At 33.7% G+C, this 27,341-nt stretch overlaps 3 protein-coding genes and 1 long non-coding RNA gene across 5 annotated transcripts in view; 2 read left to right on the top strand and 2 right to left on the bottom strand.

Moving 5' to 3' along the window:
• The first annotated feature begins 2,173 nt into the window (after window positions 1–2,173).
• LOC110992079 (iodotyrosine deiodinase 1) lies at window positions 2,174–10,405 on the top strand. The gene is made up of 4 exons (XM_022257746.2): window positions 2,174–2,472; window positions 7,037–7,258; window positions 9,027–9,343; window positions 9,793–10,405. The coding sequence occupies exons 1-4, from the start codon at window positions 2,298–2,300 to the stop codon at window positions 9,973–9,975; spliced, it is 897 nt and encodes a 298-aa protein (XP_022113438.2). The 5' UTR covers window positions 2,174–2,297; the 3' UTR covers window positions 9,976–10,405.
• Window positions 10,406–11,583: 1,178 nt separating this feature from the next.
• LOC110992042 lies at window positions 11,584–14,512 on the bottom strand. The gene is made up of 4 exons (XR_006750375.1): window positions 14,418–14,512; window positions 12,603–12,641; window positions 12,435–12,531; window positions 11,584–11,774 (listed from the first exon to the last, which is right to left on the bottom strand). It is a non-coding gene; the product is annotated as an uncharacterized LOC110992042 (long non-coding RNA).
• A 2,350-nt stretch (window positions 14,513–16,862) lies between these two features.
• On the bottom strand, window positions 16,863–19,601 carry LOC110992043 (protamine-like). The gene is made up of 6 exons (XM_022257694.2): window positions 19,487–19,601; window positions 19,173–19,333; window positions 18,251–18,334; window positions 17,647–17,682; window positions 17,478–17,574; window positions 16,863–17,088 (listed from the first exon to the last, which is right to left on the bottom strand). Exons 2-6 carry the CDS (start codon window positions 19,328–19,330, stop codon window positions 16,921–16,923), a joined length of 543 nt encoding a protein of 180 aa, XP_022113386.1. The 5' UTR covers window positions 19,331–19,333; window positions 19,487–19,601; the 3' UTR covers window positions 16,863–16,920.
• Window positions 19,602–20,378: 777 nt separating this feature from the next.
• Window positions 20,379–27,341, top strand: part of LOC110992063 — a 29,396-nt gene continuing 22,433 nt past the window's right edge. For both annotated transcript variants that reach the window (XM_022257729.2, XM_045629240.1), the window contains exons 1-5: window positions 20,379–21,473; window positions 23,520–23,731; window positions 24,357–24,427; window positions 24,739–24,955; window positions 25,173–25,352. In XM_022257729.2, coding sequence (XP_022113421.2) covers window positions 20,662–21,473; window positions 23,520–23,731; window positions 24,357–24,427; window positions 24,739–24,955; window positions 25,173–25,352 — 1,492 coding nt within the window. In that variant the 5' untranslated portion in view covers window positions 20,379–20,661. The remainder of the gene's footprint in view (window positions 21,474–23,519; window positions 23,732–24,356; window positions 24,428–24,738; window positions 24,956–25,172; window positions 25,353–27,341) is intronic.

Below are 27,341 nucleotides of genomic sequence, written 5' to 3'. Positions count from 1 at the left end.
AAAAAAAGGCATAAATAAGCGATTGCATCTTACTTGAGACTAGCGCCCAAAATTATGTGTCCTTTATGCGGTAAGTAAAAACTTTAGTTATTGATTAAGTTTGATAAGAAAATAATGATATGAAATTAAACAATAAACATTAACGCCTAGCTTAAATATACTCATTGACTTACGTTATTGTATTTTGCCTTATAATTTTAAACAGGCGTTTAAGGAAATAACTTTAAAAACTACCACTGTAATTTTCATACAACTCGAACAATGCTAATTTTGACATATGACATAACAGTTTTGGACATTAGAAATTTATTTTAAGAAAAGTTCCAATATAGATTATAGATGCTTTTGTATTTCAGTTATTTGTATAATGTACTGATTTAATGTTATATGAAACACCTTTTATCTCAGGGCAAGTAGGAGATACCAGCTTCTTCCGTATTTACAAAGTGTAGAGTGGAGAGTTTCTTACGTATTGTCTGGGTTGATGCTGCGTCGTTTTATCAAGCAAGCGGGACACATACCTGCCGAAGATACCATTCTCATACGCACCATCTTAATGGCTTGAAATCTTGTACAGCTTTAAATAATAGTTAGTAATAGATTGTTTATTGGCAAAGCAGTACGTTCAGATTTAAGAACTAGCAGTGAATGTAAAATTAGAAGCATTTCATATGTATTTCTTTTTGATATTCATAAAGTATACATTGTGTTACAGAAATGATTAAATTATTTTGATTTGATTTGAATTATATGAAAATAGGTATTTAACTGTTATATTATCATAAAATCAACATAATAATAGGAACAGTTAAGAACACCAACCAATGATTGGGTTTTTTTTAAATTGTATATTTTTTTTTATTGAAAATATCCACTATTGTTTTCAGTGAGGACTGGGGGCCCTTTGAATCCATAGGACCCTGGGCTGATGCCCAAAAATCCCTTAAGTGGAGGCATGTATTTTTTTTATAGAACAGGGGGCAAACGGGCAGGAGGCTCTCCTGATGTTCTCAATGAATGTCTCTCAATGCCAGAGGGCTCGCGAGTGAGTTGCCGGCCCTTTAATTATTATTATTATTTGAGATTCGGTTCAATTGAAATTTAAAGTATTTGATAAACTTGACCAAATACTGCTCATTAATTCGGTAGGAAAATATCGTGTCACATTATGTTAGCTATACGAAATAACATATTCGTGCGAACGTGGTATAAAACATACCACATTGAAAAATGTATTTCCACATCATATATGTGCTTTTCCGCATAAAGGTTTTTTTTATAGAAGAGAGGACAAACAGGCACGAGACGCACCTAATGTTAAGTGATATTATATATATATCATGGACACTACTGCAAGGCTGGCAAGTACTTGCCGATCTTCAAATTCTAGAGATTGCGTCAAATAATATTTTTTCAGGCAAGTTTAGGTCCGACTTTAGCTAGATATAGCATCCTTAGATATCTGTAAACTTTAAGTTATCGGCTGTGGCGTCAATTGAAGTTTAAAATGAACCTTGTAAAACTATAATTGTGCGTTTTCCTTAACACTAGTTCAAAAATGTTTTTAATTTTAAGTCATTACTGTGCCTTTATTAAGGCACCCCAAATTGATTTCGATGTATCACTACGATATTAAAATTTGTAAAATATAAATAATATATTAGATGTGAATTGACCGAATTGTGAAATAATCTTGTGAGTTTCATTAATGGCTTATTAGACTGCAATGTTAAGTATTTTTCACTCAACTCACTTTGAGAGAATTTCATTCAACCGATTGAGAGATAGTGAGAAAGGGAGATCGAGAAAAGATACACGCTATTAGTTGATATATTCTATTAGTAATTACATATTAGAACTTTAGATGGAAATTCTATCGCACAACGTCTTGTGAAGTAAACGCAGATTTTTTAATAATTTTATTATCACTATTTACGATACGAAGTTTCACGTTTGACATATATACCTACTTTGTACGCACGCACTATTTTTCATATTTATCACTATAGACTTTTTTACCCTGATAGGAAGCCATATCTTGCAGCCAAGGCCAAACAATCGTATCGCATAGTCTCAGTGCAACTTAGGTACAATTCCACAATATACTTTATATAAAAGATAATAAAGTTAATTATAGCTTGCGACAAAATTATATGCGATAGCAGACGAGCAATCACTGGACTAGTCTACCACGCGAATTGTTTCCGAACACATGTGTTTTTGTATCAATTAATTTGCGCGCGAAAAAAAAATCGTTAAAAAATCTGTCATATGTCAGTTACAAAAAAGCGCGCGAAATGAATCCGATATCAGTGACTGTTTGGGCTTTGGAAAGCCATTGTTTTTTAGTGTATAGTATTTTGGCGGTGGTTTTCATCGCATTCACAGTGTTCCACAAAAATAGACTGCAAGTGCTCGAAAATAGAATTGGCGATACCAAGAAAATTCCAAATGTTTATTCTGCGAGAAAAGGTTCAGTATGTCGTCCATAACCCATTTAGATTTTAAGGCATAAAGGTCTTTAAAATTCGCAGACGATTTTGCCAGACCGGTATCATACTCCAAGTATTATTTTTATGTTCTTTTTTCATATAAATTACTGAGATTGTAAAGCTTGTTTTGTGTATTGGTAAATATCAATCATAAGTTCAAAGTAACAATAACTACTAATAAATTGCTTTAAAGTATTAAACTGTAATTAATTATTAATCTTAGTTTTTTTTTTCAGTAAGTAAATGTATGTACATATTATACCTATAATGTATGCAATTCTTATGAGAAATTAAGTTATTCTTGACCTTACATTAAAAAGGGGACACGCTATTACAGTAGACAATTCTATAATTGGTTTATAGTAGTTTTAAATAAATATTTTTTTAATAAATCTGATCCATAATTATAGACCATATTTCCTTTTAAGTTTTGAATGTAATTGAGACAATATTGGGAAGGAAGATAATAACTAAACTCCTGTAATATCAGGAAATTCATATCTGTACTAGCAACATTAATTAACAAGTGAAACCGGTCTGTATAAATTATTCGCGTGGCTGAATACAAAAAAAAATGCGTGCACATAAAACACAGTATTATAATTGGACTGTAATCTCTTCAAACATTATTTATTCTATTTCATATTGAAAGAGAACTGTTAATAAAAAAATTATTGCGCCATGGTATTATCTCTGTATCTATTGTAAGATACACAGATAAAAGGTGGACTATAAGACAACTTTATGAAAAAGACTAAAAGGAAGTAGGAGGAGAAGGTGCACCGAATAAAATCCATGCCCATGGACAAAGCTGTTGGGTTTTACCCTTGAAGGGATTGCAATTTACAGTACTGAAGCAAGCTAGAATATTCAAAATCATTTATTTATCCATATAGGTAAAACAATGTTCACTTAAGAACGTCAAAAACAGAAATGTATATGAATTGCTTCTAATTTTACATTTAATGCCAGTTCTCAAATTAAGGGTGCATAACGGAAGAATTGGCAATAAACTCTCCGCCACTCTGTTATATTAGGATAACAAGAAAAAACAATGTAAAAAATAAATCGAAGTATATTATGTTATATGTTGTTATGATTGGATGTTAAACGGGCAATATTATTTTGACTATTATCTCTCTTCAGAAAATAAATAATAATTAATACTGGAAGAGTGTAAAGCTATCAAACAAAGTAAAACACTTAAAATAAAAAATCTCGAAAGAGTAAATGAATAATAAAGGTAAATACTTGACCTTAATTATTTATAGTTTGTGTCCTATATAGGAAATTTTTGCGGCGTCCGATGAATCATATATCACATAATATACGCATTCCTTATGACTGTTACATAATTGACGATTACTATATAATAATATAACTAAGCCTTTTTTGCTGACATTCAGTATAATATAAATAAACATTTGTTTTAGTTACATAACCTAACTTAATATAATACACCAGATGTGCCGGTTTTGATGATCAGCGTGTCCAATGTTAGCTCTGCTTGTCCAAGTTGTGCATCTTTATTCCGTCTGTCCCATCTCTTGCTCTGTCTTCCTCTTTTACTTCTTCCGTCTCCTTGTGATCTTATAATACTTGTTATAGAGTTATAATATATAACTAACCACAAATAAGACATATTATACTGGTTTCCCAAACTGTGGTTATATTGTAGGTGCTGTACAATAAATAAATAAATAAATATCAGCTTTAATACTAGGATCACTTTGTCCGTTTGTAAACTTTACATTTATTTATAAGTGACTAGCTGAACTGGCAAACGTCGTTTTGCCATGTATATCATTTATGGTTATTGTGCCTCACTCGACATAGATAGGTATAGTGTGTCGCGGACTTTTTTGTAGATATTTATAAGATCTACAATTACTTAAAACATTTTATGGTTCTATCTTTAATAGTTTAGCCAGGGTGCGCAAAATAAGTAACTTTTTTGGTTGATTTTTTACACCTTGTGTCCAAATAACCCTAATATCTTACGGAACTCTATTTTTGTTCAAAATTAAATATAGCCTATATTACTCGTGGATAATGTAGCTTGAATGTAGCTTTCGCCGAATGGTGGAAGAATTTTTAAAATCGGTCTAGTAGTTTATGAGCCTATTCATTACAATCAAACAAACAAACAAAGTTTTCCTCTTTATAATATTAGTGTAGATCAGGGCCTGACATCAGTTAAGATAGATTCGTCAACACGTTCATATGACACTTTTATTTTTGCTGGCTCAAAAGCGCCGATTTTAGTAATGTAAGCAAAAATGGGATAGGACGTGAAAGATGATTTGGTATAATGGAATTTCCAACGACATAATTATAATATATATATAAATTGGTTATTAAGTTGAATATTTCACTTGAAATTAAACTTGGTGACGAGTCCGGTCCGAAATTTTTGAAGACGTAAATAATTGTAAAATACATTGTTTTAATAAAAGAAGGTACCTTCTTCTGAGAACAACAAATAAATTTAATCGAGATCATTTCCGCTTGTTCTCCTTTAAATAAATCTTGTAGTTTTTGTTAATCGTTTTAGGAAAAAAAATAAAAATTGCAATACGTTTTTTAATCTTCAAATTTGATAGCAAGTCACCCGTATGATTTTAAACAATTTACCGAACGTATTTTTGTGCGTGATAACATTTAATTAAAATATTTATCAATTACATATTAAAAACAATAAAATTTAACCGTCTTCAAATACCTATGTTAAACTGTAAACATCTTCTAGAGCTGGTCAATGAAACTGGATATAAATCTACTGTGAGCTGTCCTCAATGGATCCAGATATAGTAATATACTTATCGTAGCTTAATTAGTTGATAGCCTAGCATTTTAACTAAACAGCACTGATTAATTAGCAGCCTGATTCAGCGAGTTGATCAAACAGCTAGGCAAATGACATGGGTCATTCTGACGTTGAGTTTCCGACAAATTCTTGACACAAAAAACACGAAATGTATCTCAAATGCTTCATTGTAGAAGTTGATAACCTCCTTTTTTAAAATCAACAGCAGAAACGGTCATAACTTGATATCTTACCGCTAATAATATATACTATAGTTTTTATGTCTTATCAGTTTAAATAGATAAACATGTTCATTATTATCCTCACCTACTTTGGGGCGATAAGTTATTAGGTCAAAAAAATCTAATACAATAATAATTGAGTATTGACACTTCCAACACAAACACATGAAACTCAATTCAATCAGGTCAGTGGCAATAAAAAAAAACAAATAAATCAGTGCAGTTACACCCTTTTAGATCTGGTCCATATATGGGCCTGTTTAATGATCATTCATCATTCATGTAATAGGTACGTAGCGTCCGTCCACACCCTCGACCTTTTGGGTTTAGGCAAGCCTGTTTTCTAACGATTTCTTACTTCACCTAATGCCCACATAGAAAGTCCGTTGCACAGCTGGGTTTCGAACCTCGACCTCAGGGCTAAGAGTTGCACGTTAAATCCTTTAGGCCAACACTGTTCTGGTAGGTCGTAAATACTTACTCATACCCCAGTATTATTTTGAAATAACTTCGATATTTTTGTGGTAGCCCAGGTAGGTTGGTACATAATACATAGGTCATATGTATTATGTTTTTAAGAATGTTATCAAAACATGGCCATTCATTATATATGCCTCAATGAGATAGTTGACATAGTGTTTATAAATAATATATTATTTTATTCCACTTTTATAAATATAGATACATACTTATATATTATATGGGAGACAAATAAATAAATTATTATTATTATTTTAATAACAATCACGTTCAATAAAACCTTTTAATTAAAAATAATGCAACGGTCACTCCAAATTATTGTAATATTAATAATTCATTCTGCTAGTGTATTCGTGTATTTATTTATCTTTAAATTAACATGTCAAATAGGCGCAAGAAAAATATAATTAAAAATACAAACTATTATTCTCTCACTATCGAAAAAGTTCAAAAGGGCAATGGCTTGATTATTTAACTATATATTATTTTATCATTGGATTTATGGGTCAAGTAGTCTACTACTATGAAATACGTCAAGTAAATTAAAAGTAAAAGTAAAAAGTAACTTACGTAAATATTTATAGTATTAAATTTTCTGACAGTTAGGATTTTAGCTCTATGCATATAAAAGGGATGCTCGAACTCCCCCCCGTTTCTTCACTTAGCCTTGGCTTGGCACATCACTTAGCATGCTTGTATGGCATTATATTTTTACATCATCGGACGTCGGTCGAGGCAGAATACGAAATTCCATCCTATCACCTCGACGTCCGTCAATACATAAGTAAGCGTTTTTTACGGCAATTTACCAATTCGATATAGGGTTCTTCAAGAAATGAGCGTACTGATTATTAAAAGGCCGCCAACACACTTGCAAGCCCTCTGGCAATGTTTCTATGGGCGGTGTCAGAACTTAATTACTTACATCACTATTACCTGTTTGCTTCCTGACATAAAAAACACAGTTTTATACTTAATTTTAGTACTTGAATAAAATAAAGAAACTTCTTTCACAGACCGAGAAGAACCAGACGATGAAGATGACCCAGACTACCTCATATCAGCAATTCCAGAGGACACACTCCATGTCCCTTACAAACCTCTGCGTAGGTCCACCAAAGAAGTAATACAAAGGTCCAGAGAGTACTATGATCTCATGGCAACTCGACGAACAGTGAGAAGCTTTAGTACAGAACCAATTCCTCCAGAAGTGTTAGAAAATATCATTAAAACCGCTGGTACGTTTTCTTTAAAGTCTAAACTAGAGAAGATAAAATATTTAATCTCTATTACATGTAATAAAATACGGCATATGAATAACGTAGTTTTTATCTCAGAACACTACATTGAGATTATACAGGGAAATATTAATTGTGGTATTGTGGTTCTATTCTAATGTCAAGTCAACCAATTGTAAAATCAGTAATAAATATCACCGCATTAGGCTAATTATATGAAAATTTTAAACAGCATTGAGAATGGCATTGGATCACGCTAGTGTAAAGTTTTTCTCAAGATAAATGAATTGAAATTAGCAACAATACATTCTCAAAGATTGATTCTATTTGTATAGGACATACATAATTCATGATCTCTAACATCTCTCCATCCACCTAAAGTTTTGTTTTGTGGCTGCTTTGACGCGTGGTGTATGGAGTATGAGACAGTCAAAGGGTACAAGAACTTTGAAACCTGCTTCGCGAATTTCTGAACTCTGATAACTTTTTCCACCTCGTGACAATACGTATCATCACAGTGTTGACGGTTCTCAAACCTAAACACTCTTGCGCTTTTCACAGATGCAACAAATAATGTTTTGTTCACCATGAACTTGCTTACATAAGCAAGAGAGTTGCTCCAACTGTAATCGTTAAAACGACAAAAGAAATCAGACAGTTTCTTAAGTTTATTCCAGAGAGTTCTGTTAAAAACGACTGCGATATTATCATTGGTTCCCCATGGCTCTATGTCTAATCGGGTATCATTAACATAATAATCTCTTATTTTTGGAAAACGGGGTCCTAAAGTTATCATATTCCAATGGGGATAAATATTAGGTAACGTCTTTTCTAATAATTTTATTACAAAAATCAAATCTTCAGTAACGTACTGGTCCTCTTCAAGGAAAACAATATTTCCGTTATAATCTTTGGTCGCTTTAAGTCTGTCGAAAACAGTACTAACAGTCCACCACCAGTGATGTTTGAGTTGGGATTTCTCGGGATCTCTATACCTGACATTGACGTCGCAATTTATAAAATTTTTGTCACAAAATTTAAAATCTGGGCCAGGAAACACATGGGGATGCATCTGAATATTGTAGGGATAGAATATTTCCATATATTTAGTGAAATATGTATTCTGTATGATCGCGGAAGTTTCATTGTCAAAATAATCGTGTGAAAATATTATCAGGCATTTAGTTATACCTTTGACATTCTCTAAAGACCGTAAAAGATGTTCCAAGTAAAATGATCTATCATGGACTTGAATAACAATTATAAGGGTTACATTAACAATATACGTATCTTTATGGTGGATTTCTTGTTCATTGTTAATTTTTTCTATGTGGTCCTTCAGTCTCAGTATCTCATCTCCATCAACGTCTTCCATATCTAGTGACATCTTTTCGGAAATATTTTCATCATCATACCAAGATTTTTCATCAAACTGTGTATACGATTGATTTTTTATTAATAAAATTAAAATTACCAATAAAATAAGCAACGACAAGATTAGTTTCAATTTGCAAAATAACTTGAAAAAATACTTTAATTTCATTGTATAACATAAATTTAAAAACTATAACAGTATACTTTTATTTATTTATTTCATTATATTTAGCTTTTGAATTATAAATGCATGGCACAGTCAATATCACAGATAAGAGTAAAATATAATAGCCAAAAAAAATTTCATAGAAAATAGAAATTTAGTCAGCGCTCGTAGAAAATACTATTGTGATTATACATAGGCCATAGGTTAAAAACAATTAATAAATTTTAGGTACAGCCCCGTCTGGAGCTCATACAGAACCCTGGACTTTTGTAGTAGTTCAGGATCCAAATGTGAAAGAAGCGATAAGGAACATAGTGGAAGAAGAAGAGGATCTTAATTACGCAAGAAGAATGTCTAGACAATGGGTTGCGGATTTAAAACCATTTGCCACAAATGCCTCCAAGCCATATTTATGTGATGCACCAGCGTTAATACTGGTTTTCAGGCAGACCCACTCAGTGAGGGAAGACGGAAAGAAGCGTATGCATTATTACAACGAGATCAGTGTAGCTATTGCTGCTGGGATTTTGCTAACAGCTATTCAGGTATACATAGGCAAAAACTATTTTTTTAAACAACAACCACACGATTTTTTTTAAAGATTTGGTTCACAGTTCATTTAACTTGTCTTTTGAAAAAAGGGCTCCTAAGAAAGTTTCCATTCTAGAATCGATTTCAGTCTGGTAAAATCGTGTTAATGAATACGCGTAAAGTGAATTTTGGCAATCTTTGGTGAAATTGTTAAAACCGATGTACAAGGTTAACAAGGTTAAACAAAAAATTATCTGCAATAAAGATGAAGATTTATTTATCTTTTTTTAATTTAAATAAAGTAACAAATCAAATAGAATACTTATAAGGCTTTTACAATTCCTTAGGAATAACTTTGTTAAATGGATTTCGTTAATGTCCCGTATCTCTGGAAGAATGATTGGTACCGAGGACACCATTATAAGCCTTAATAGTATACCTTATAGTTTTGATACCATTTCAGTACTGTGGACTGGTAGCTCTCACGTCAACCCCATTGAACTGTAATGCGCGTCTTCGAGACCTTTTATCGAGACCTTCCAATGAGAGACTGGAGTTGCTACTACCTATAGGGAGACCCCATCCAGATGCAACAGTTCCTGACCTCGAAAGAAAGTCCTTGAATCAGATAATGATCAAAGTGTGATATTATAATAATTATTTAATTGGCAATCGTGCCATGTTAAAAAATATTGTATCTTTTCTTAGATCTGATAATGCTCAATGTTTTTTATTGTTCCTATGAAATAAAGTTCAATGTTGGTTTTAAATAAATATCCTAGAATATTTTCTTGACATATCAAACATCTTGACTGAGAGAAACTCTAATGTGAGAGAATATTTTTGGTTTCCAAATATGAGTTCTGTAGTAAGCGTATGTTGAACATTGCCTACCATATAAAATAAATAAGAACCCTTCTGGTAAAAAGATATCATGTAAGACCATGTAAGATCACTGAAGTATGTTTGAATGATCGTTTACATTACACTTGGTAATTTGGTTCATAACTTTGGGGTTGCCGTGACAATTGCGTAGATGACGAATTATTCTTTAGTTTTGTTGATCTTGATCGTGAATGTGTTTTATTAATATGTATAAATATATATATGTATTAATGAAAGATTTATGATCGTTAATGATTATTAAAAGGTTTTATTTATTCTTTGAAAGGTATTTAAACGCTTTGTGGCAAGGATGGATTAAAAGCTCTTTGTTCTAATGGTCTGATGAAAGCTGCTTTTCAGTAGTTCGGTCCCGACCTAGTATTGATGCTGAAAACTTAGACGCTTTGCAGTAATTTCATGTCAAAAGTCAAATATCATTTATTAATATAGGTAACACAATGTACACGTATGAACGCCAAAAAAATGATTATACATTAAATATTTCTCATTTTACATTTACTGCCAGTCCTCATATCGAACGGAAGAGAAGAAGTGGCTACCTCTTCGGCACTCTTTTTAATCGCATTTTTTTTTCTTTTATACAAAGTTTTTAAGGAGCTGCAACCATTACACCGTGTTCCACATGACATTTTAAGTAATAAATAATAAGAATTTTAATTAAAAATTAAGATTTGTCGTCATCAAGTAGAAATAACTAACATCACCGCATGCACGAATTCAAGTCCGCCCAGTCACCACAAGTAGCAACCATTCACGAGTATGACGCATGGCCAGCTATCGGCCCCCTCACCATATGAGGGGAGAGAGAGTGATGGGACTTGGGAGAGAGACAGCCCGACGCATGGACAACGTCGCAAACAATGACATTTAACGGAGCATGACGATTCTTGAAATGTGAATTTGGTTACATAAGAAAATAATTATATTGAAATAATTTGATACCACATGGATGACGGTTTGTTCCCACTTTACATAAAAACAGTCGTGGATGTTGACGATCGCCCCAGAGTTGGGAAATGCAGCCAAGAGATTCAGTAGTTTTACCTCTTTATACTTTAGCAATTCATATCCAAACGCTAAGATCGTTCTGTCGGCAGTGTCATCACTTTTATTAAACATCAGTATTGTTATTACTATAATATTAAGAGTACCGAGAGCTTTTTACGCCGCCTTTTTCTCTCGGCCTACACCCTCTGTCTTTTTTATTGCCGATGAGTAGAGATGCCTACAGCTTTAAATTTTATTACGTAAAATAAGTAATACCTATCTTACGTTCCTAAACGTATTTTTTTTCAATTGCAAGAATACCGCATCAGGCGTTAAAAATCATAAATTCATTAAAGCAGACATCAATAATTTATTAATAAAAATTAAACGCTCCAAAAATCGGTTACAAGTGGGTAACATCGGGGCTTAACGTCCACAGCGGCGCCTTCTGCGTCTTCTGCGTCGACAGCTTCTTCTCCGACGGCGGCGACTACAGCTGCGACGGCGTCGACGGCGGCGGCGCCGACTGCAACTGCGCCTGCGTCTGCGACGCTAAACATACATGGAAAATACTTGCAAATCAAAACTGACGTAACACTTAAAATAAGCTTGGTGTATAATACTCTTAAGTTATATTGGCCTTAAACTTAGTAAGGTACATTTCTATTACTTGACTTCTAAAAAAGTAGTTTTTGTAGTAATACTCTTTATATATATAATTCTTCTGTGGGTGTGTATGTCACTGAACGTCTCTCAAACGACTGGACCGATTTTGACGAAATTTTTTGTGTGTGTTCAAAGGGATCTGGGAATAGTTTAGATTCACAATTTTGTCCGCTGGACAATGTTTTTTTAATTAATTTTTAATTTATTAGTAGTTGTTGATTTTGGAATGTTTTACACTGGATCCGACAGACGGCGCTACCATCGCAGTGTCAAATTTTAAATAATATTCGAATTTTAATTTTAGTCTGTCCCGACAGTTAGCGCTGCGATTAAATTAAAAAAAGGTTTTGTTGTCATTGTGTTATTGTAGACCATGTGCTGGATCGTTAGATATTGTCATAACATTTGAATTATAATTTTCATCAAAATGGTCCAGAATGTTTTAACTTATTAAAAAAACTTTGAAATTTTCAAATTAAAGACGTGTAGACAGGACAACGTCTGTCGGGTCCGCTAGTATAATTAATAAATTCCTTAAAATCTTACGCATGATCTCCGCCGGCGCCTGCGCCGACAGCAACGGTCTACGGGCTCCTGCTCACGCGACACCGGACGGGTGCGCTCGCCTTTTTCACGGCGACTCCTTCGCAAGGACAATGTAATTAATCCAAAAGAAATAAACACAGAGGTTGCATTTTTACCCCTTTTACATACCTTTTGCTCATACGATCGTCATCCTTACCCGAAAAGGCGCTGGAAGAAGGAATTGATATTAGGACACAATGAAAATTTGCTGACAAATTAAGAAGATTTTTTAAGTGGTCTAAATAGCAAGATTGATCCGCCAAATAATACAACTATTGCAAAAAAGGTAAGACATTTATGTAACAGATATTGACGTACTCAAAACCTGTATGTTTTGCACAAAAAGCATTTTTCTATCATCAGTTTGACTTAATCAATTTATGCTTTCCAAACATTAGTTCTAAATGTCACACCATTCAAATTGTTATTAGCGGGTTTAGTGGGCGTTATGTGGGTAAAGCGAGCACAAAGAACACGAATTATTATCGTACAATATAACTAGTGTTGCCCAAAATCGGTCTTGGTCTTGCAGTCTTGGTCTTGTTCTTGCATTTTTGCAAGACCAATACCAATACCAAGACCACCTTATCGTAGCAAGACCAATACCAAGACTGAAGCCTGCAAGACTTGAGCAAGACAATACTTAAGCCTGCAATACTCTTGCGTCTTGCAGTTAGGACAAACTGAGATTTGGGCGTTATCAAATTTTCAACTTTATCACTAGAGAAATAAGGTTCAAGGTTGATTGGGAAAATGTGATGTTCTGCGAATAAACTGTTGGTCGGTCGGTGTATTATATACCTACATATTTGATAATTTACCGACAAAGACGCCGCGGTTTGCAACAAGTGTATCACAGCATTTGACACGCTGTCTCGATAGTGGGTGATTTAAACAAATTTGAAACGTGGAAAAACTCCAAATATGAGCGACGTCATATTGCTTTACGCATTTGGTTTTAAAATCACACATTTCCAAAAATCGAGATTTGCAGTGTCGGTTTATCAACTTCTATCGTATCTACTCTAGTAGCTAGTAACCTCCATAAAAACAGCAGGCAACGTATAGTTCCAATAAAAAAGGAACATAATAAACAATATTATTTGCATAATTATCTACACTTTATTTTTGCGTAGGCACAAAACCTATTTGATTTTGATTCTGATACTTCTGTTTTTTAATCTTTCAAAGATTTATTCTATCTATCAAAGAATGCCGCATTTTTCTGTGTCGGTCTTCGGCTTGTGTGCTTATAAATATGAGTTTTTATTTCAATTTCAGTCATTTCTAATTGAGTTTCGCTTCGAGTCTATCTTATTTATTATTCTCGCCCATTTACCTAGCTAGGTACTCTAAATTCTTATTGCTTTCGGAGTGAATGTTTACAATTTGACATGAGTGACGAACAAATAGCAATAGGCTAATAGGTATTTACAAGTCTTGCGAGACTTGCGAGACTCTTGCTGCAAGATCAAGACCAAGACCAAGACTGAGAGCGCAATACCAATACCAAGACCAAGACCAGGTATATTGACGCAAGACCAATACCAAGACTGGTCTAAGTCTCGTCTTGGTCTTGCATTTGGGCAACACTAAATATAACGAATATAGATTGAATTTTTAATCACTCGGTCCAATCTCTCATCACCACAAGGTGTATTGGACCGAGTGAGCGAGTGAGTTGGACCATTGTTGCTCCAATGAATACTCAATCACATTTCCTATGATTGGTCGTTAAAATATTCGTACATTCATTCAGTAATGGTTCCAAATAAATAATGAAAAATCAACAGCCAAATGACTCGAGCCCTCTGGCATTGAGAGTGTCCATGGGCGGCGGTATCACTTAACATCAATTGAGCCTCCTGCCCTTTTGCCCCCTGTTAAAAAAAAAATTAACTCGATCATAACATTTCCTATCATATTGTGTGTATATATACGCACTTGTCCTCTGCGTCTATCTCTTTTGTATCTTCAGTTTTCTTCTTTGTTTTTTCATTCTCAGTGTTGCGTCGCGCCTCATTCGCCCGCTGTTGCCTAAAAATTACAAAACAACTCCATATTATTTCTAGTATGACAAATTCATTTCTTTAAAGAATAGGAGCATACCTCCTTTTAACATCTAAGTAGGTCTTTATTCGAGCAGAGTATTGGGGTATTTCATGTTCACTGCGCTTTAGTAAAAATGATATAACTTCATCATTTATCTTCTTTTCTTTGTTGTTTGGCTCTTCCGGCTCCATTCCGCCGCTACTAAGCCCTGATATTACCTGTTAAATTAAATGTTTAATTCTCTAACGTTCCGTTCGGGTTAAAATGTCGATTGGATATACTTATGTCAAAACACTAATGATTAATGAGTTTGTTGCAAAGTTTTTCCTTTAGAATATATATATAATTGTCGTTTGTAGTTTTGCTTAATAATAAGTACATATTTATTATTAATTAACATAATATCATAAGTTGAAAGAAATTTCTATCAAAATGTGTATTTGTTCGTACCATACCCAATGGGCATTCAAATGCAAGATTAACTGAAGTTTTAAATCCCATTTAATAGCATTAAACTTACCACAAATTATTCGGCGGTCTTTAAAACATTATCGGTTTGTTTATAAATCTCGTTTAAAAAATAAAATAAAACAGAAAAAAAATTATTTAACCCACTGACATCATACAATTTTATTTGAATAAAAAATGCATTCTTCTATAAGTAGCTTTAAATTGTGATCAGCCAGTTACAATACATCATTTATATACAAACTTTTACATATTTTTATACATATGTTGCATGCATTTTTTAATAGACGCATCTAAAGTTATGTATTTATTGTAGTGTATACCGGTGATGATCTAGAAAATTGTGATAATATTTAAACAAATTAAACGTAGGTTTAAAATTTTTACTTTCACAGATAAAACCAATCTCAGTATCTAGTATCGTCTCGCTGAGCTGATTACAACGAGCTCAATGACGGTATGTCTACTGCTTACCATCCTCGAGATCCAGTACCCACCTTCGGAGTTCATATAGTCACATTTCTAGTATAGTCTCGCTAAGCAAATCACAACGAGCTCAATGACGGTATGTCTACTGCTTACCATCCTCGAGACTCAGTGCCCACCTTCGGAGTCCATCATCAGGTTCATATAGTCACATTTCTAGTATTATCTCGCTGAACTGATTACAACGAGCTCAATGACGGTATGTCTACTGCTTACTATCCTCGAGATCCAGCACCAACCTTCGGAGTCCATCAGGTGTCAGGTTCAGCAACTTATTTTACTTTGTTGTACAAGTTGCACTTGAAACTTGACAGCTCTAAATTTGAGTTTTGTTTGGTTAGGTACTTATATACATATACTTATAACATACAATAATTTCCGAAGTTCATGTCCTCGCCTCACTTGATATTTCTTTTTATATTTTGGCATTTCTAAAACAATCCGCGGGTAAAAACTAAAATACGCAAATATTTAATTATTATTGGCTCCGAAACACAAGCGCAGTCCTCCCGTCGCAAAGCGTTGAGGTGGACTCATAGAGTAACTTCTTATATAGGAAATAGAGAGCTATCTTCAAGCATTTTTTGTACTACCGGGTTTGATTAGGAAGCGGGAAAATCAAATTTTTAGTTTTTAATAAATTGTTATATTTTTTAGATACTGATTAAAACAAATGCCGCTTCGTATAAAAATGGCAACATTTGTTTTAAACAGTATCTAAATTTAAAATATTATTGGGAATTGGAGAAGAAATAAAACATTTATGTTTACAGGATTTATTAGTCAAAGTACATGAACATTGCAAATTGTCATCATCACTACTCATTAAAATCTAATATTTCTCCAAAAAAAAGCCTTTGCAATTGTTCTCTACCACAGTAGATAAAAAGAATACGAGTTGCTTGTTTTTTTAAGTTTATTTTTAGAATGATACATTATCCCTGATTAACATATAAGCTATATTTTAGTAGGCTATTCCCACAGGAACGGGTTCGACACAGATAAAACCGCGAGGATCCGCTAGTATATAATATTTATGCAACAAGATTGACATTGATGAGTTTACATGTAATACAAAATTTTAATTGTTTTCTACGATACAAACTACTCACCAGTCACCACACACCACAAACATGAACTTAGTGTTAAAACAAGAGAACAGAACAGATAGATAACCTACATTTCTACTAAAAACGTTATCAAAAAAGGTGCACCGTACCGATTGTAAATCAAACATTTATTTCATAACAATAAATTGTTTAAAGTTTTGGGAACATAATCCTCAAATCGAATTTCACTTATCAAATATTATTGCCGATATTATAAAAATTTTATTTCTTAATGCATAAGACGTGTACAATTAAAACGCCCAGTAAGCAGACATCAATATTTTATTCATAAAACGCTCCAAAAATCGGTTACAAATGGAATACATCAGGGCTTAACGACGACATCCACAGCGACGGTTCCTGCGTCTCCTTCGCCGACAGCTTCGTCTGCGGCGGCGGCGGCTACAGCTGCGGCGACGGCGACGACGGCGGCGCCGGCTGCAACTACGACGGCGACGCCTTCTGCAACTACGACGGCGACGCCTTCTGCGTCTTCGACGCTATACAAAAATACATGCAAATATGAATTGCCAAATTAACGTGATATTGGTTAGTTTTGTATGATTGCTATCGCGGAGTTTCAAAAAAATTATCTAAAAACAACTTCTCTTGCTTACTAACGTGCCAGGAAGCAAAAAAATCCAGCAAAGAATAGATTAATAATAACAAATATTTTAAGATGGTAGACCCTGATTCTTTTAATTTATTAAACTAAGCTTGGCATCGTCTTTATCTTAATGTAAACTATACTTGTCTATTTAATCTTCACCAATTTTCCATAACTTACAGATAGAAATTAGTTAATTGAGTTAAATATATAAACACATAATATAACACTACAAAGTTCTGTGTAGTAATAATATACTTTGTAGATTCCTTTAAATCTTACACACGATCTCCGTCGGCGCCTGCGCCGGCAACAACGATCTGTGGGCTCCTGCCCATGTGACACCGGACGGGCGCGCTCGACTTTATCACGGCGACTCCTTCGCAAAGACAAAACAATTATTCCATTACATAACGAATCGGGGAGGTAGGAGTTTTATAATTATTCATACCTGCTGACACGATCGTCATCGTTACTTAAAAAGGCGCTGAAAGAAACAAATTAAAATCAAGAAAATAATCATTACATATTTAAAATGTACGCAGTGTTTATGAGCTTAATATTTTTGGAAATAAATATAACATGTGTATGTGTAAAAATGGTGTAGGTACGTGTTACATATGCACACACAAATTTTCTTATAATTTAGTATATGATTTAAAGAAAAACACTTTTTTACGGATTATAGTTATGTATTATTGTATTTAAACTTATAATTATTTGAACATAATTTTTGCTGTACAGCGTGCGTGTTCACGGTGACTGAAGACAAAAGTCTTAAATGTCAAAAAGTATCACAGCTGTAGAAAATGTTCTATTGTCTGTTATTTATTTCCCCGGAGTTGATATCGACTAAAAGATGTAGGGTTTTTGCAGAAATTGCTCACGGTGTCCTCCATTTTCAAACAATTCGCGAAAATACTATGTTGTGAATTTGCTTTTACAGCCTTTAGTTGAACCATCGGCCGAGATTCCTAATACATCTGTGATGGTTCAGGATATATTCAGTCATCTTCTATGAAAAATTCGTAACCTAAGCAGAAAAATATACTCACGTGTCCTCTTTTGTTTCAGTCTCAGTTTTCTTCTTTGTTATTTTACTCTCAGTATTGCGTCGCGCCTCATTCGCCCGCTGCCGCCTAAAAAATTACAAAACAACTCCATAGTATTTCCAGTACAACACAGTTCACGTTCATTTCTTTAAATGTAAATTTCACCGGACGTCGAGGAAAAATACGAATTCCACCCGCATCACCTCGACATCTGTCGTTCCACATCTCATAATTTTAAGGCTAATTTTGCCGCGCACCACTGATGTGGAATCAGCTGCCCACTGAATTATTTCTAAACCAATTCGACTTAAGGACCTTCGAAAAAAGAGTATACCAATTATTAAAAGCGAAGACCTCGCAATCCCTCTGGCAGAGTGTCCATGGGCGGTGGTTTACATGAGCCCGTTAACCTCTATTTGACTAAAATCAAATTTTCAAATTACATTTACTTATTCAACAAAAATCTCAATATATAGTGTTTAATCTGCCCAAAAATATTTCTTTATCTATTTTGTTTATTTTATTTACTATCCACTTTTACACAAGACTTCACTGACATCTGACATTACACTGCTAAGTTTTACTAATTTTTTTTTTACAAAGTATTAGTATCGTTACATTCTTATTCATTTTGTCTGTGGAGTTTAAGCTGCTGCAGTCTCTGGCAGATTTACGAGCGCTGTGGTACATCTGCTCCTCAGCATAATGCTTAGCAGGATCAATTGCAACCACAGCACACATGCATACTTAAAAACATGCCTTGTTCTTAAAAAAACAATTTTTTTTATTTTTATTTCTTTTTCTTTCATAATTATATGTTTCTGTGTGTGTGTTTTGTTAGTAACAAATCTAATGTCCATGCTATGTTCTATAAAAAAAACAAAAGCTCTAGACTTCTAACATCTTACATTTATCACTTGCTTACTTTCTTTTAACATCCAGGTAGGTCCTAATTCTAGCAGTGTACCGAGGCAGCTCGTGTTCACTTCGCTTTAGTAAGAAAGACTTGACATCATCGTTTATCTTTTTTTCATTGTTGTTTACCGCTTCGGGCTCCATGCCGTCGCAACTGAGCCCTGACATTACCTGTCAATGTTGAGTTGCTATTTTTATTTATCGTCCGCGCCACCTTTGTGCTTGTCCATGGGGGGATGAGACTTCGCTAACGTGTCGTCACAAGTAGCTAATTGCTTATTCACATTGAGACAAAATTAATTTAAAAATCTAATATAAACTTACCACAAATTATTCGGCAGTCTTCAAAACATTTTGTTTTTTATAAAATTTCGATTAAAAAATAAATAAAAATAAAATAAAATAGAAAGATATCTAACACGTTGACATTACAAAATTTAGTTTTCATCTGAAAGAAATTTTAAAACACATTTAAATAACGTGGCCAGTTATAATTATAAAATATAAATAACCTTTTTACATACATTGATAAAAAGGTTAAGTTGGAATTTCTGCTTCAGTGAACAACCTATATTACGATTTTTTATTATTAACCATCGGACGTTCTCAGTACACATCTCTTAAATACAAATTTTAACCTAAAAAATAAACAAAAAACATCTAATTATAAACAATCTGAACTAGTCTTTAAACTTAAACACACATCAAAAGCGGTCCATTAGGGGCTATACTTTCACACAGACACAAACCTATCAAGTAAAACTTATAAGACGAGAGGTATTTCTGTGTCCCTACACAGACGTTTTAAAAAATGATAAATGTTGATATGTAAACAAATCTGAAACGAGTCAGTAACATTACACGTTCATTTATTTCCATTTTAAAAATGTAGGTTAATGGGATTTCAGCTCGGAAGCATTAAGAAAGTAGGTATAAATAATACTAATAATCTCACATAATTAGCGTCTTTTTTGCCTTTTATATAAGATCTATTATTCACCGACGTATGAAGCGAAGAAATTTAGGTTAAAAATATATCCGCTTCGGAAATATTCGGTAGTAACCGCGCGAGAGAGCTGCAGGCCGCCCGCCTTACGATATGCGCGCGCGCTTGGGCGGCGACTGTTCCAATACATCTTACAAATTCTCTATGAAATAAACATTTCGTCGTTTCTTTATACTTTCAATGTTAATAATTTAGCGCTGGATAATTCAAAGCCTCCATCTCTCATTATGTAATAAAACGGAAGTTTAAAATAGTTATTAAATTCCAAACATCGTTGCATCGAACGTGAAAGTGTGTGCGTGTGAATCTTTAGAAATAGTGCCTAGATTTATTGAGTGATATAGTTGGAACATTGGTGGGAATATCAATCAACGTTACAAGTGAATCTTATCATGATTAGATGCATACAACGATACATTCCAGGTATAGGGCCCTGCCCAATACGTTAACAGACGCGTTTATTTCCAATTTTAAATAGTCGTAGACATCCGCTATGACGTCACCGAAGGAAAGCAGTGACGTCATCAATTTCAAAGAAGAAAGAGCAATATCTACAGAGCCAAAGGACTTAACAGACCTTCCTCCTAGCGGTACTTCTTTACACAAGCGGCGGAGGGGTGAGCCCCCCGCCACGTTGACCGTCAAGTCACCGCAAACTCCATCCGATGCTGAGGGATCCTCGCCTTGCACTGCCGGTCCTACTCCTGAAGAGTCCTGGGGTATACCCGACGATACTGACGTTGAAGGAATCTGTGATCGCATGTTACAGAGGCTTAAGGATAAAGATGATCCTGCTTCTAAATGCGGAAAAGATATCGCACAACGAACTAAAGATACTCTTGAGGCTCTTGATCATTTAGAAAAATTGTTACAACTTTTGGATCAATTTGTTAACTTAAAGGAGAAAAACCATAAAATTATCAAAAGATTGAATGACGTTAACAGTCTGATACGGCTGCACAATGCGTATAAACGGATAGATCAAGAGAATGAGAACTTAAAGAATGAAAGTAGAGAAATAGAACTTATAAACGAGGCATTGGACGCAGAACTAGAATGCGAGTATGGCCAGGCACTGTTTGACTCTATTTTAGGGCGGTCGATGAAAAGGTCAGGGTCGAAGTGGAAGAGTCACGGAAGATTTGGTGGATCGTTGTTGAGAAAACAACGATCCAGGTCAGCAGGTGGTGAAGATAGTGATGCACCGCTGGGGATGCCCCTCAGGAGGAGATCGGATGGTGTTTTTCCTAAAGAAGTAGAAAAGTCAAAAGTGTCAAACTGGACTAGAGTAAAGTCTGCTTTTAAGTAAGTAATTAACGTGCCTATCGTTCTTTCTGTTTCTATCTATTTATCCCTAATTTAATAAAAATTTACAAATACTACTTTTACACCTACTCTTATATTCATTTTGAATTACTGATAATGAAATCTTCGCATATTGAATAATTGGGCAAGGTATTGCGCCCGCTTAGTCGACCCAAAAAGTCGGCCGTACCATCCTTCGCTCGAAGCAGTTCAGGCCGATACCCTATAACTTCGTTAACATAAGAAGCCTTAGACAAACAGGCATTGTATAAACAAAATATATTTCAAATTTCATTCAATTTGAACCAGTAGTTTAATAATTATAACTATACTCAAATTTCTTAATTTCACTAACTGACCAATCATCAAAACTCTAAAGCACTTTTAGCTGACATAGAAACTTCAAATTTCGAATACAATTAGTATTTAGTGCATTCGTAAGAGACGATGATTAATTTACCGACTTAGTTGTTTGAAATACATAAATTTAGTTGAATAAATTTTGAGAATGCTAATGTTAAAATATTTAATCTCTGCCGATCGTTATATTTTTTGACGGCTTCACAGCTCTCTTTCACTCAGATTATGTTAGAGGTATTTTATTTTAATTTATAACTTTTTTAAATTAAATTTGTTAATAGTTACGTCTTCATTTTAAAATTTTGTAGTGAGTGTTTTGTGTGTGTAAGGCAAGGTCTATTCTAGGCAATCACCTCTCTTCTATAATATCAACTAATATAAAGTTCTTCATTTTTTTACTACTGATAATTGTGTGCTCTTCTTTTTAAAATTTCTTACTTTAAAATTGAGTATCGACGGCCACCGAACAGTTCTTTGTGGCACATAATTTTCTTCTTGATCTTTCTACGGAACTTCTTTCGTATATTCCATAAGTCCTTTGACTCAGTTCTGCAACTACTATATGAATGCACTACTAAATGCAGATAAGCCTTATATATATATATATATATATATATATATATATATATATATATATATATATATATATATTTATATAATATATATATATATATATATTTATATAGTTACTAGAGCTATATATATATATATATATATATAGCTCTAGTAACTTCAGCGTGAGATTTTCATTCCTTAAGGATAAGTAGAGAATCATTTCTTAAAAGCAATTATTTTATTATAATCTCGGATCTTTGAAGCAAAAGATACTGTGCATAGGAAACACAGGACTATGCGTTCGCATCTTCCACTCGATCGAAGATTCACTCACGACATAAAAGAGGGCCCGCGAGTACGTTGCCGACCTTTTAAGAATTAGCAAGCTTTCTTCTGAGTGCGCGGTAACAGCCTTTTACACGCTTATTTGTGGAATGATGGACGTCGAGGTGATACGAGGAATTCCGTATTCTTATTTCCTAAAAGGTATAAAAGGCCACCTATAAGGAAAAAACTATTTATGTTGGAATATATACAGCAGAGAGCAAGTCCTAGGGAAATATATTTTAAACCAGTACCGTTAACGAAAACCGCATTTTTAGTTTTAGTTGAAAATGCAGAATTAACGAATAATTATCACATTCTCTGAACAATAATTGTATATCACGACTTAACACTTCGTAAATTAAAAGTAACCTAATTAACGCTTTATAAAATAATTAAGTTAAGAATGCATTTCTTTAACGGCTCAACAAATCTTTTTTCGTTCTAAACGCAAACGGGTACACATTTTTATTTACGGTGATGTAAAGATTTCGTCACTTGCTTAATTTAAACAATTTTTTTTAGCTTTGAATAAATTCCTATAAATTCAATGGTTTTTTGTACCTATCTGCATTCAGGCTGTTAGTTTTTATAAGATTAATTAGAATGAATATCAAATTAATTAGGGAAAAAATAAACTATTCTACACGTACATACTCAGTCAAAAAGGGTTCTATTCTTCCTATTCCTATTCAGATGAGTGGATGGATGAGCATGACATCAAATATAAATATTATTTGGGACAAAACATTATACATTTGTATATTATTTTATGTTTGATAGAATTTAAAAACAAGCTTTTTATAGATGGGAAAAAGCACAATGGCCCACTTCTACAATTGGAGGTGTGGCGGCGGTAGCAGCAGGGGCTATGGTAGGCGCTGTTGCGCTCACTGGATCCTCTCCATCAGCTCCAGGTTTACCCAACCCCGAACCCAGGGATTCTGCCAGTTTGACACCCGGAAGTGCTATGTCATTAACCCCCAATTCTTCTTGTGAAGAGTTAAGATTGGAGTCAGGTAATAAAAATAACTATATAAACGTTTAAATCACGGTTTTAGAAAAGCAATAAAACATCAGTAGTTTTTACGTTTCCCCGAAAATCAAGTCCAAACCCTCAATGTTTAATATATGTTTAAAAAACCCAAGTGCGTCAATAAGCTACCAGACTGTAACCAGTTATTATAATGTAGCTTATTAAATTGTAGGTTTGGATAAAAAATTAAATGAGTAAACAAAAAATTTCAAAAAATATAACGAATTGAAACATTAATCATCTTTAAAAAAGATACACAGTTGGCTCCATCTCTCTCTATGTTAAGTATTTTTTCTAAAACTTACTAATAAAAGCAAATTGCATTGATTTCGTTGATTTTTTTTCATTATTTTCTTGAATCACAGGCGTGTGTTGTTATCTTACTAAAACTGTTTTTTCTTGAAATAAACCCTCAATATTATGTGCTCTTGTTTGATTAGTAAATTTATTTATAATTGATATTAACTGGGGCCCAACATCTATTTAAGAATATGTACGCACCTATTAAAATATTTCCAAATTTAAACGTTTATAAATTGCAATAAAATAAAATTATAATATGTAAATTATTTAAGTGTTTTGAGTAACATATATATGTTATGTTTTAGGTATGTCAAGAAAAAACCCAATGCTAAGGTTGGATGATAACGATAACTCGTTTTTACATGCACCAATGCAAGTAAGTACAAAATTTCAAAAGCTATAGAACACTTTATAAAACGTATTCCATCATCATAAATTTGACAACACCAAACTGTGCTTTCCGAAAGCAGAAGTCACAGTAATATGTACTCAAATCTACCGTGTCTCTGACATCTTAAGACATTCCTCAGCTCCCAAAGAAACTCAACTATAAATGGAATACTTCTTTTCTTCTTTTTGAAGTTAGAAATAGGCATTGACAGGAATCAGATTCAATAGTTGTTCTATCGTACAAATCACAGACTGTATTTGTCTCTATCTATAAATATAATTTTCCATGTCTTTTAGGATGATAGTTCAACTTCCCCATCTCCTAACAAGCTTCATAAAAGCCGATGGGGTAAAATGCGGAATATCATTCAGACACACAGGGAGTCTGTGAAGAAAAAGCGTCCCCCTAAGTCACCAGATCTAGTTCCTGGAAGACGAAGATCCTTCAGCGATGGCGGAGATAGCGATGCACCACCCGCCTTGACTCTCACGATTCCATCGTCAGAAGAACTTGGTATGTTACGATTATTACCACTACCTTAGTGTTTTGACCATTAAATAGAAAATGTGAATAATCGTATTACAAGAAAATTATATGAAATGACAAACTTTTTGACATACATGATCTTAAAAAATATAAATAAATATTAAAGCGTAAAGTCAAACGCAGATTTTATAGAAAAAAGTGTATTTAATACATAATTTTAAAATATAAACTTGTATACTTATAGAGTCAGAAGGACCCCAGCCGGCGCTTCGCAAGCAGCGGTCACTAGAGCTTGGTGCTAGGCCTCCGCCACGCCCAAGAGACTCAAAATGGAGTCGTGTCAAAAGGGCCTTCCTCACACACGCAGCGTCCGCCTCAGTACCTTCAAGTCCTAGCAGACACTCTGCATTCTTCACTGACCCAGGTAGGTGAAGTTAAATCTTTTTAATTTAGCTCTCGGAATGTACACCAAACCATGTCTATTAGGCCGCATATCAGTGAGGCCAACTTCGGCGTTTTCATCTGAGGGGGAATCAGGAGAGTGTTCAGAGGAGTTGTTCGGATTAATACCTGCTGCTAAGTTTCATCATCGGACGTCGAGGCAATATACGAAATTCCACCCGTTTCACCTCGACGTCCGCCGTTCCACAACTGAGCGTTTTTTTAAGGCAGTTTTTGCCGCGCACCACCACTTTGTAGAACCAACTGCCCACTAAAGTATTTCCAAACAAATCGACTTAGGATCCTTCAATAAAATAGCGTACCAATTCTTAAAAGGCCGGCAACGCACTCGCGAGCCCTCTAGCATTGAGAGTGTCCATGGTCACTTAATATCAGGTGAGCCTCCTGCCCGTTTGCTTTATAAAAAAAAATCAATTTGTACTAGTGGGTTTTTATGAGACTTATTTATTTAGAGAGATTTTTTTCAAGCAATCCTATACAATTTATATAAAGCCTAGAACCCAATTGAAATATCAAAGATCGAAATTTTATACTATATTTTTATACTACTTGAATGAACATTTGATTCATATCTGAAATTACCTCTCAAATCGAATGTGCAGCAAGAACTTTAGTCGATTTTAAGGAGTAGGTATTTGTAGTTGGTATAAGGGAAAATTTTGTAGGATATGGCAACACTGCCACATACCATTAATTTATATTATTTATATCATAAAACATTAATTTTGTTTTTGTACAATATTATGATTACTTAGCAGGTTTAGTAAATTGTAGTAAGACGCCAAGTGGCTAATAAATCTATAGTTATGCCAATTTCAAGTAGAATCCAGTATTTCCTTAAATGATTTCTTATCAATAAATTTTTAACGAATCCATGCCAAATTGCGAAAATGTAGAAACATAACCTTGAAACTGTTTCGAATACTTAACAATTATATTTACAATGTTACTATTTGCTACAATTACAAAATAATAAACTAAATATATTTGATTATTGATGCCAAGGCTTCTCATGACGAACATTGGAAATCGATTTGACTACTAAAGCCCACTTAAGCCGCCTGACTAACGTTACCAAAATATCTCATAAACAAACATTCAGCTATTTAAAACCGCAAAGAACTAAACGATTAAATGTTATTAGGAAATTTCAATTTTAGTTCAGTTCTAACGAACTCCAACACGTTTCAATATCGTTTGCTAATATGTATTTTGAACAGACTTAACTTTTTATCTTCGGCTTTCCGAATAAAAAGACGTCACATAGGCCTCAGATTCAAAGTCAAAAGTCAAATAATTTATTCCAATTAGGCCTATTAAAAAGTTATTTTGAATGTCAAAGAAAAAACTAAAAATTACTATAGTTGCCCTTTCCTCTTAAAGTTTCATATTATGCAGAAGAATGGGCAAGAAAGTCAAAACTTATTCTACTTGTAGTTTTTACAATATATTGTATAAGAACATTGAATTTGATTTTCATATATTTAGTAAATAAATATCGTTTGGATATCGTTTAATTAAAACAAAAAAAAAATTATGTTTAAACTATAGCATATTTTCAAAACTTCATTTACCATCAGAAAGACAAACCTACGTAGACGGAGAAGAAGATACACTCTTTAATAACAAAGTAAACTTTTCTTGATTGATACAAGGACAAAGTAGTCAAAATTTTCATATTAAATAATATTTACCCAATAGAGTTTACGTTTCCAGTTTTAACTGGTCTGTCGTTAAATCTCGGAAATGATAACACAAATATACTGCTCCTCTAATATTTACATAACGATAAATTTCCTGGACTTCGCGCTCCCCTCTCATTTACAATCACTACTACCAAAAAGACGTTTACAACATTTCTATAATTTATTTACGTCAGAAAGCTGTATGAATCTTGCTTTCAGATTACTTCCTGAATATATCTATGTTAAATATTTATTCTAGATCTGTA

This window comes from Pieris rapae, chromosome 8, assembly GCF_905147795.1.
Source record: "Pieris rapae chromosome 8, ilPieRapa1.1, whole genome shotgun sequence".
NCBI classification, from domain to species: Eukaryota; Metazoa; Arthropoda; class Insecta; order Lepidoptera; family Pieridae; genus Pieris; species Pieris rapae.
This window is presented reverse-complemented; position numbering and strand designations above follow the sequence as displayed.

Bases quoted from the DNA above. Each gene is read 5' to 3' on its own strand.
- LOC110992079 (XM_022257746.2), top strand. From the start codon at position 2,298: ATGAATCCGATATCAGTGACTGTTTGGGCTTTGGAAAGCCATTGTTTT. The intron at 7,259-9,026 runs GTACGTTTTCTT...AATAAATTTTAG, and splicing joins AAATATCATTAAAACCGCTG to GTACAGCCCCGTCTGGAGCT. The intron at 9,344-9,792 runs GTATACATAGGC...ATACCATTTCAG, and splicing joins TTTTGCTAACAGCTATTCAG to TACTGTGGACTGGTAGCTCT.
- LOC110992043 (XM_022257694.2), bottom strand. From the start codon at position 19,330: ATGTCAGGGCTCAGTTGCGACGGCATGGAGCCCGAAGCGGTAAACAAC. The intron at 17,683-18,250 runs GTGAGTATATTT...TGTTTCTTTCAG, and splicing joins ACTGAAACAAAAGAGGACAC to CGCCTTTTTAAGTAACGATG. The intron at 17,089-17,477 runs GTAAGATTTAAA...ATTTTTGTATAG, and splicing joins GGCGCCGACGGAGATCGTGT to CGTCGAAGACGCAGAAGGCG.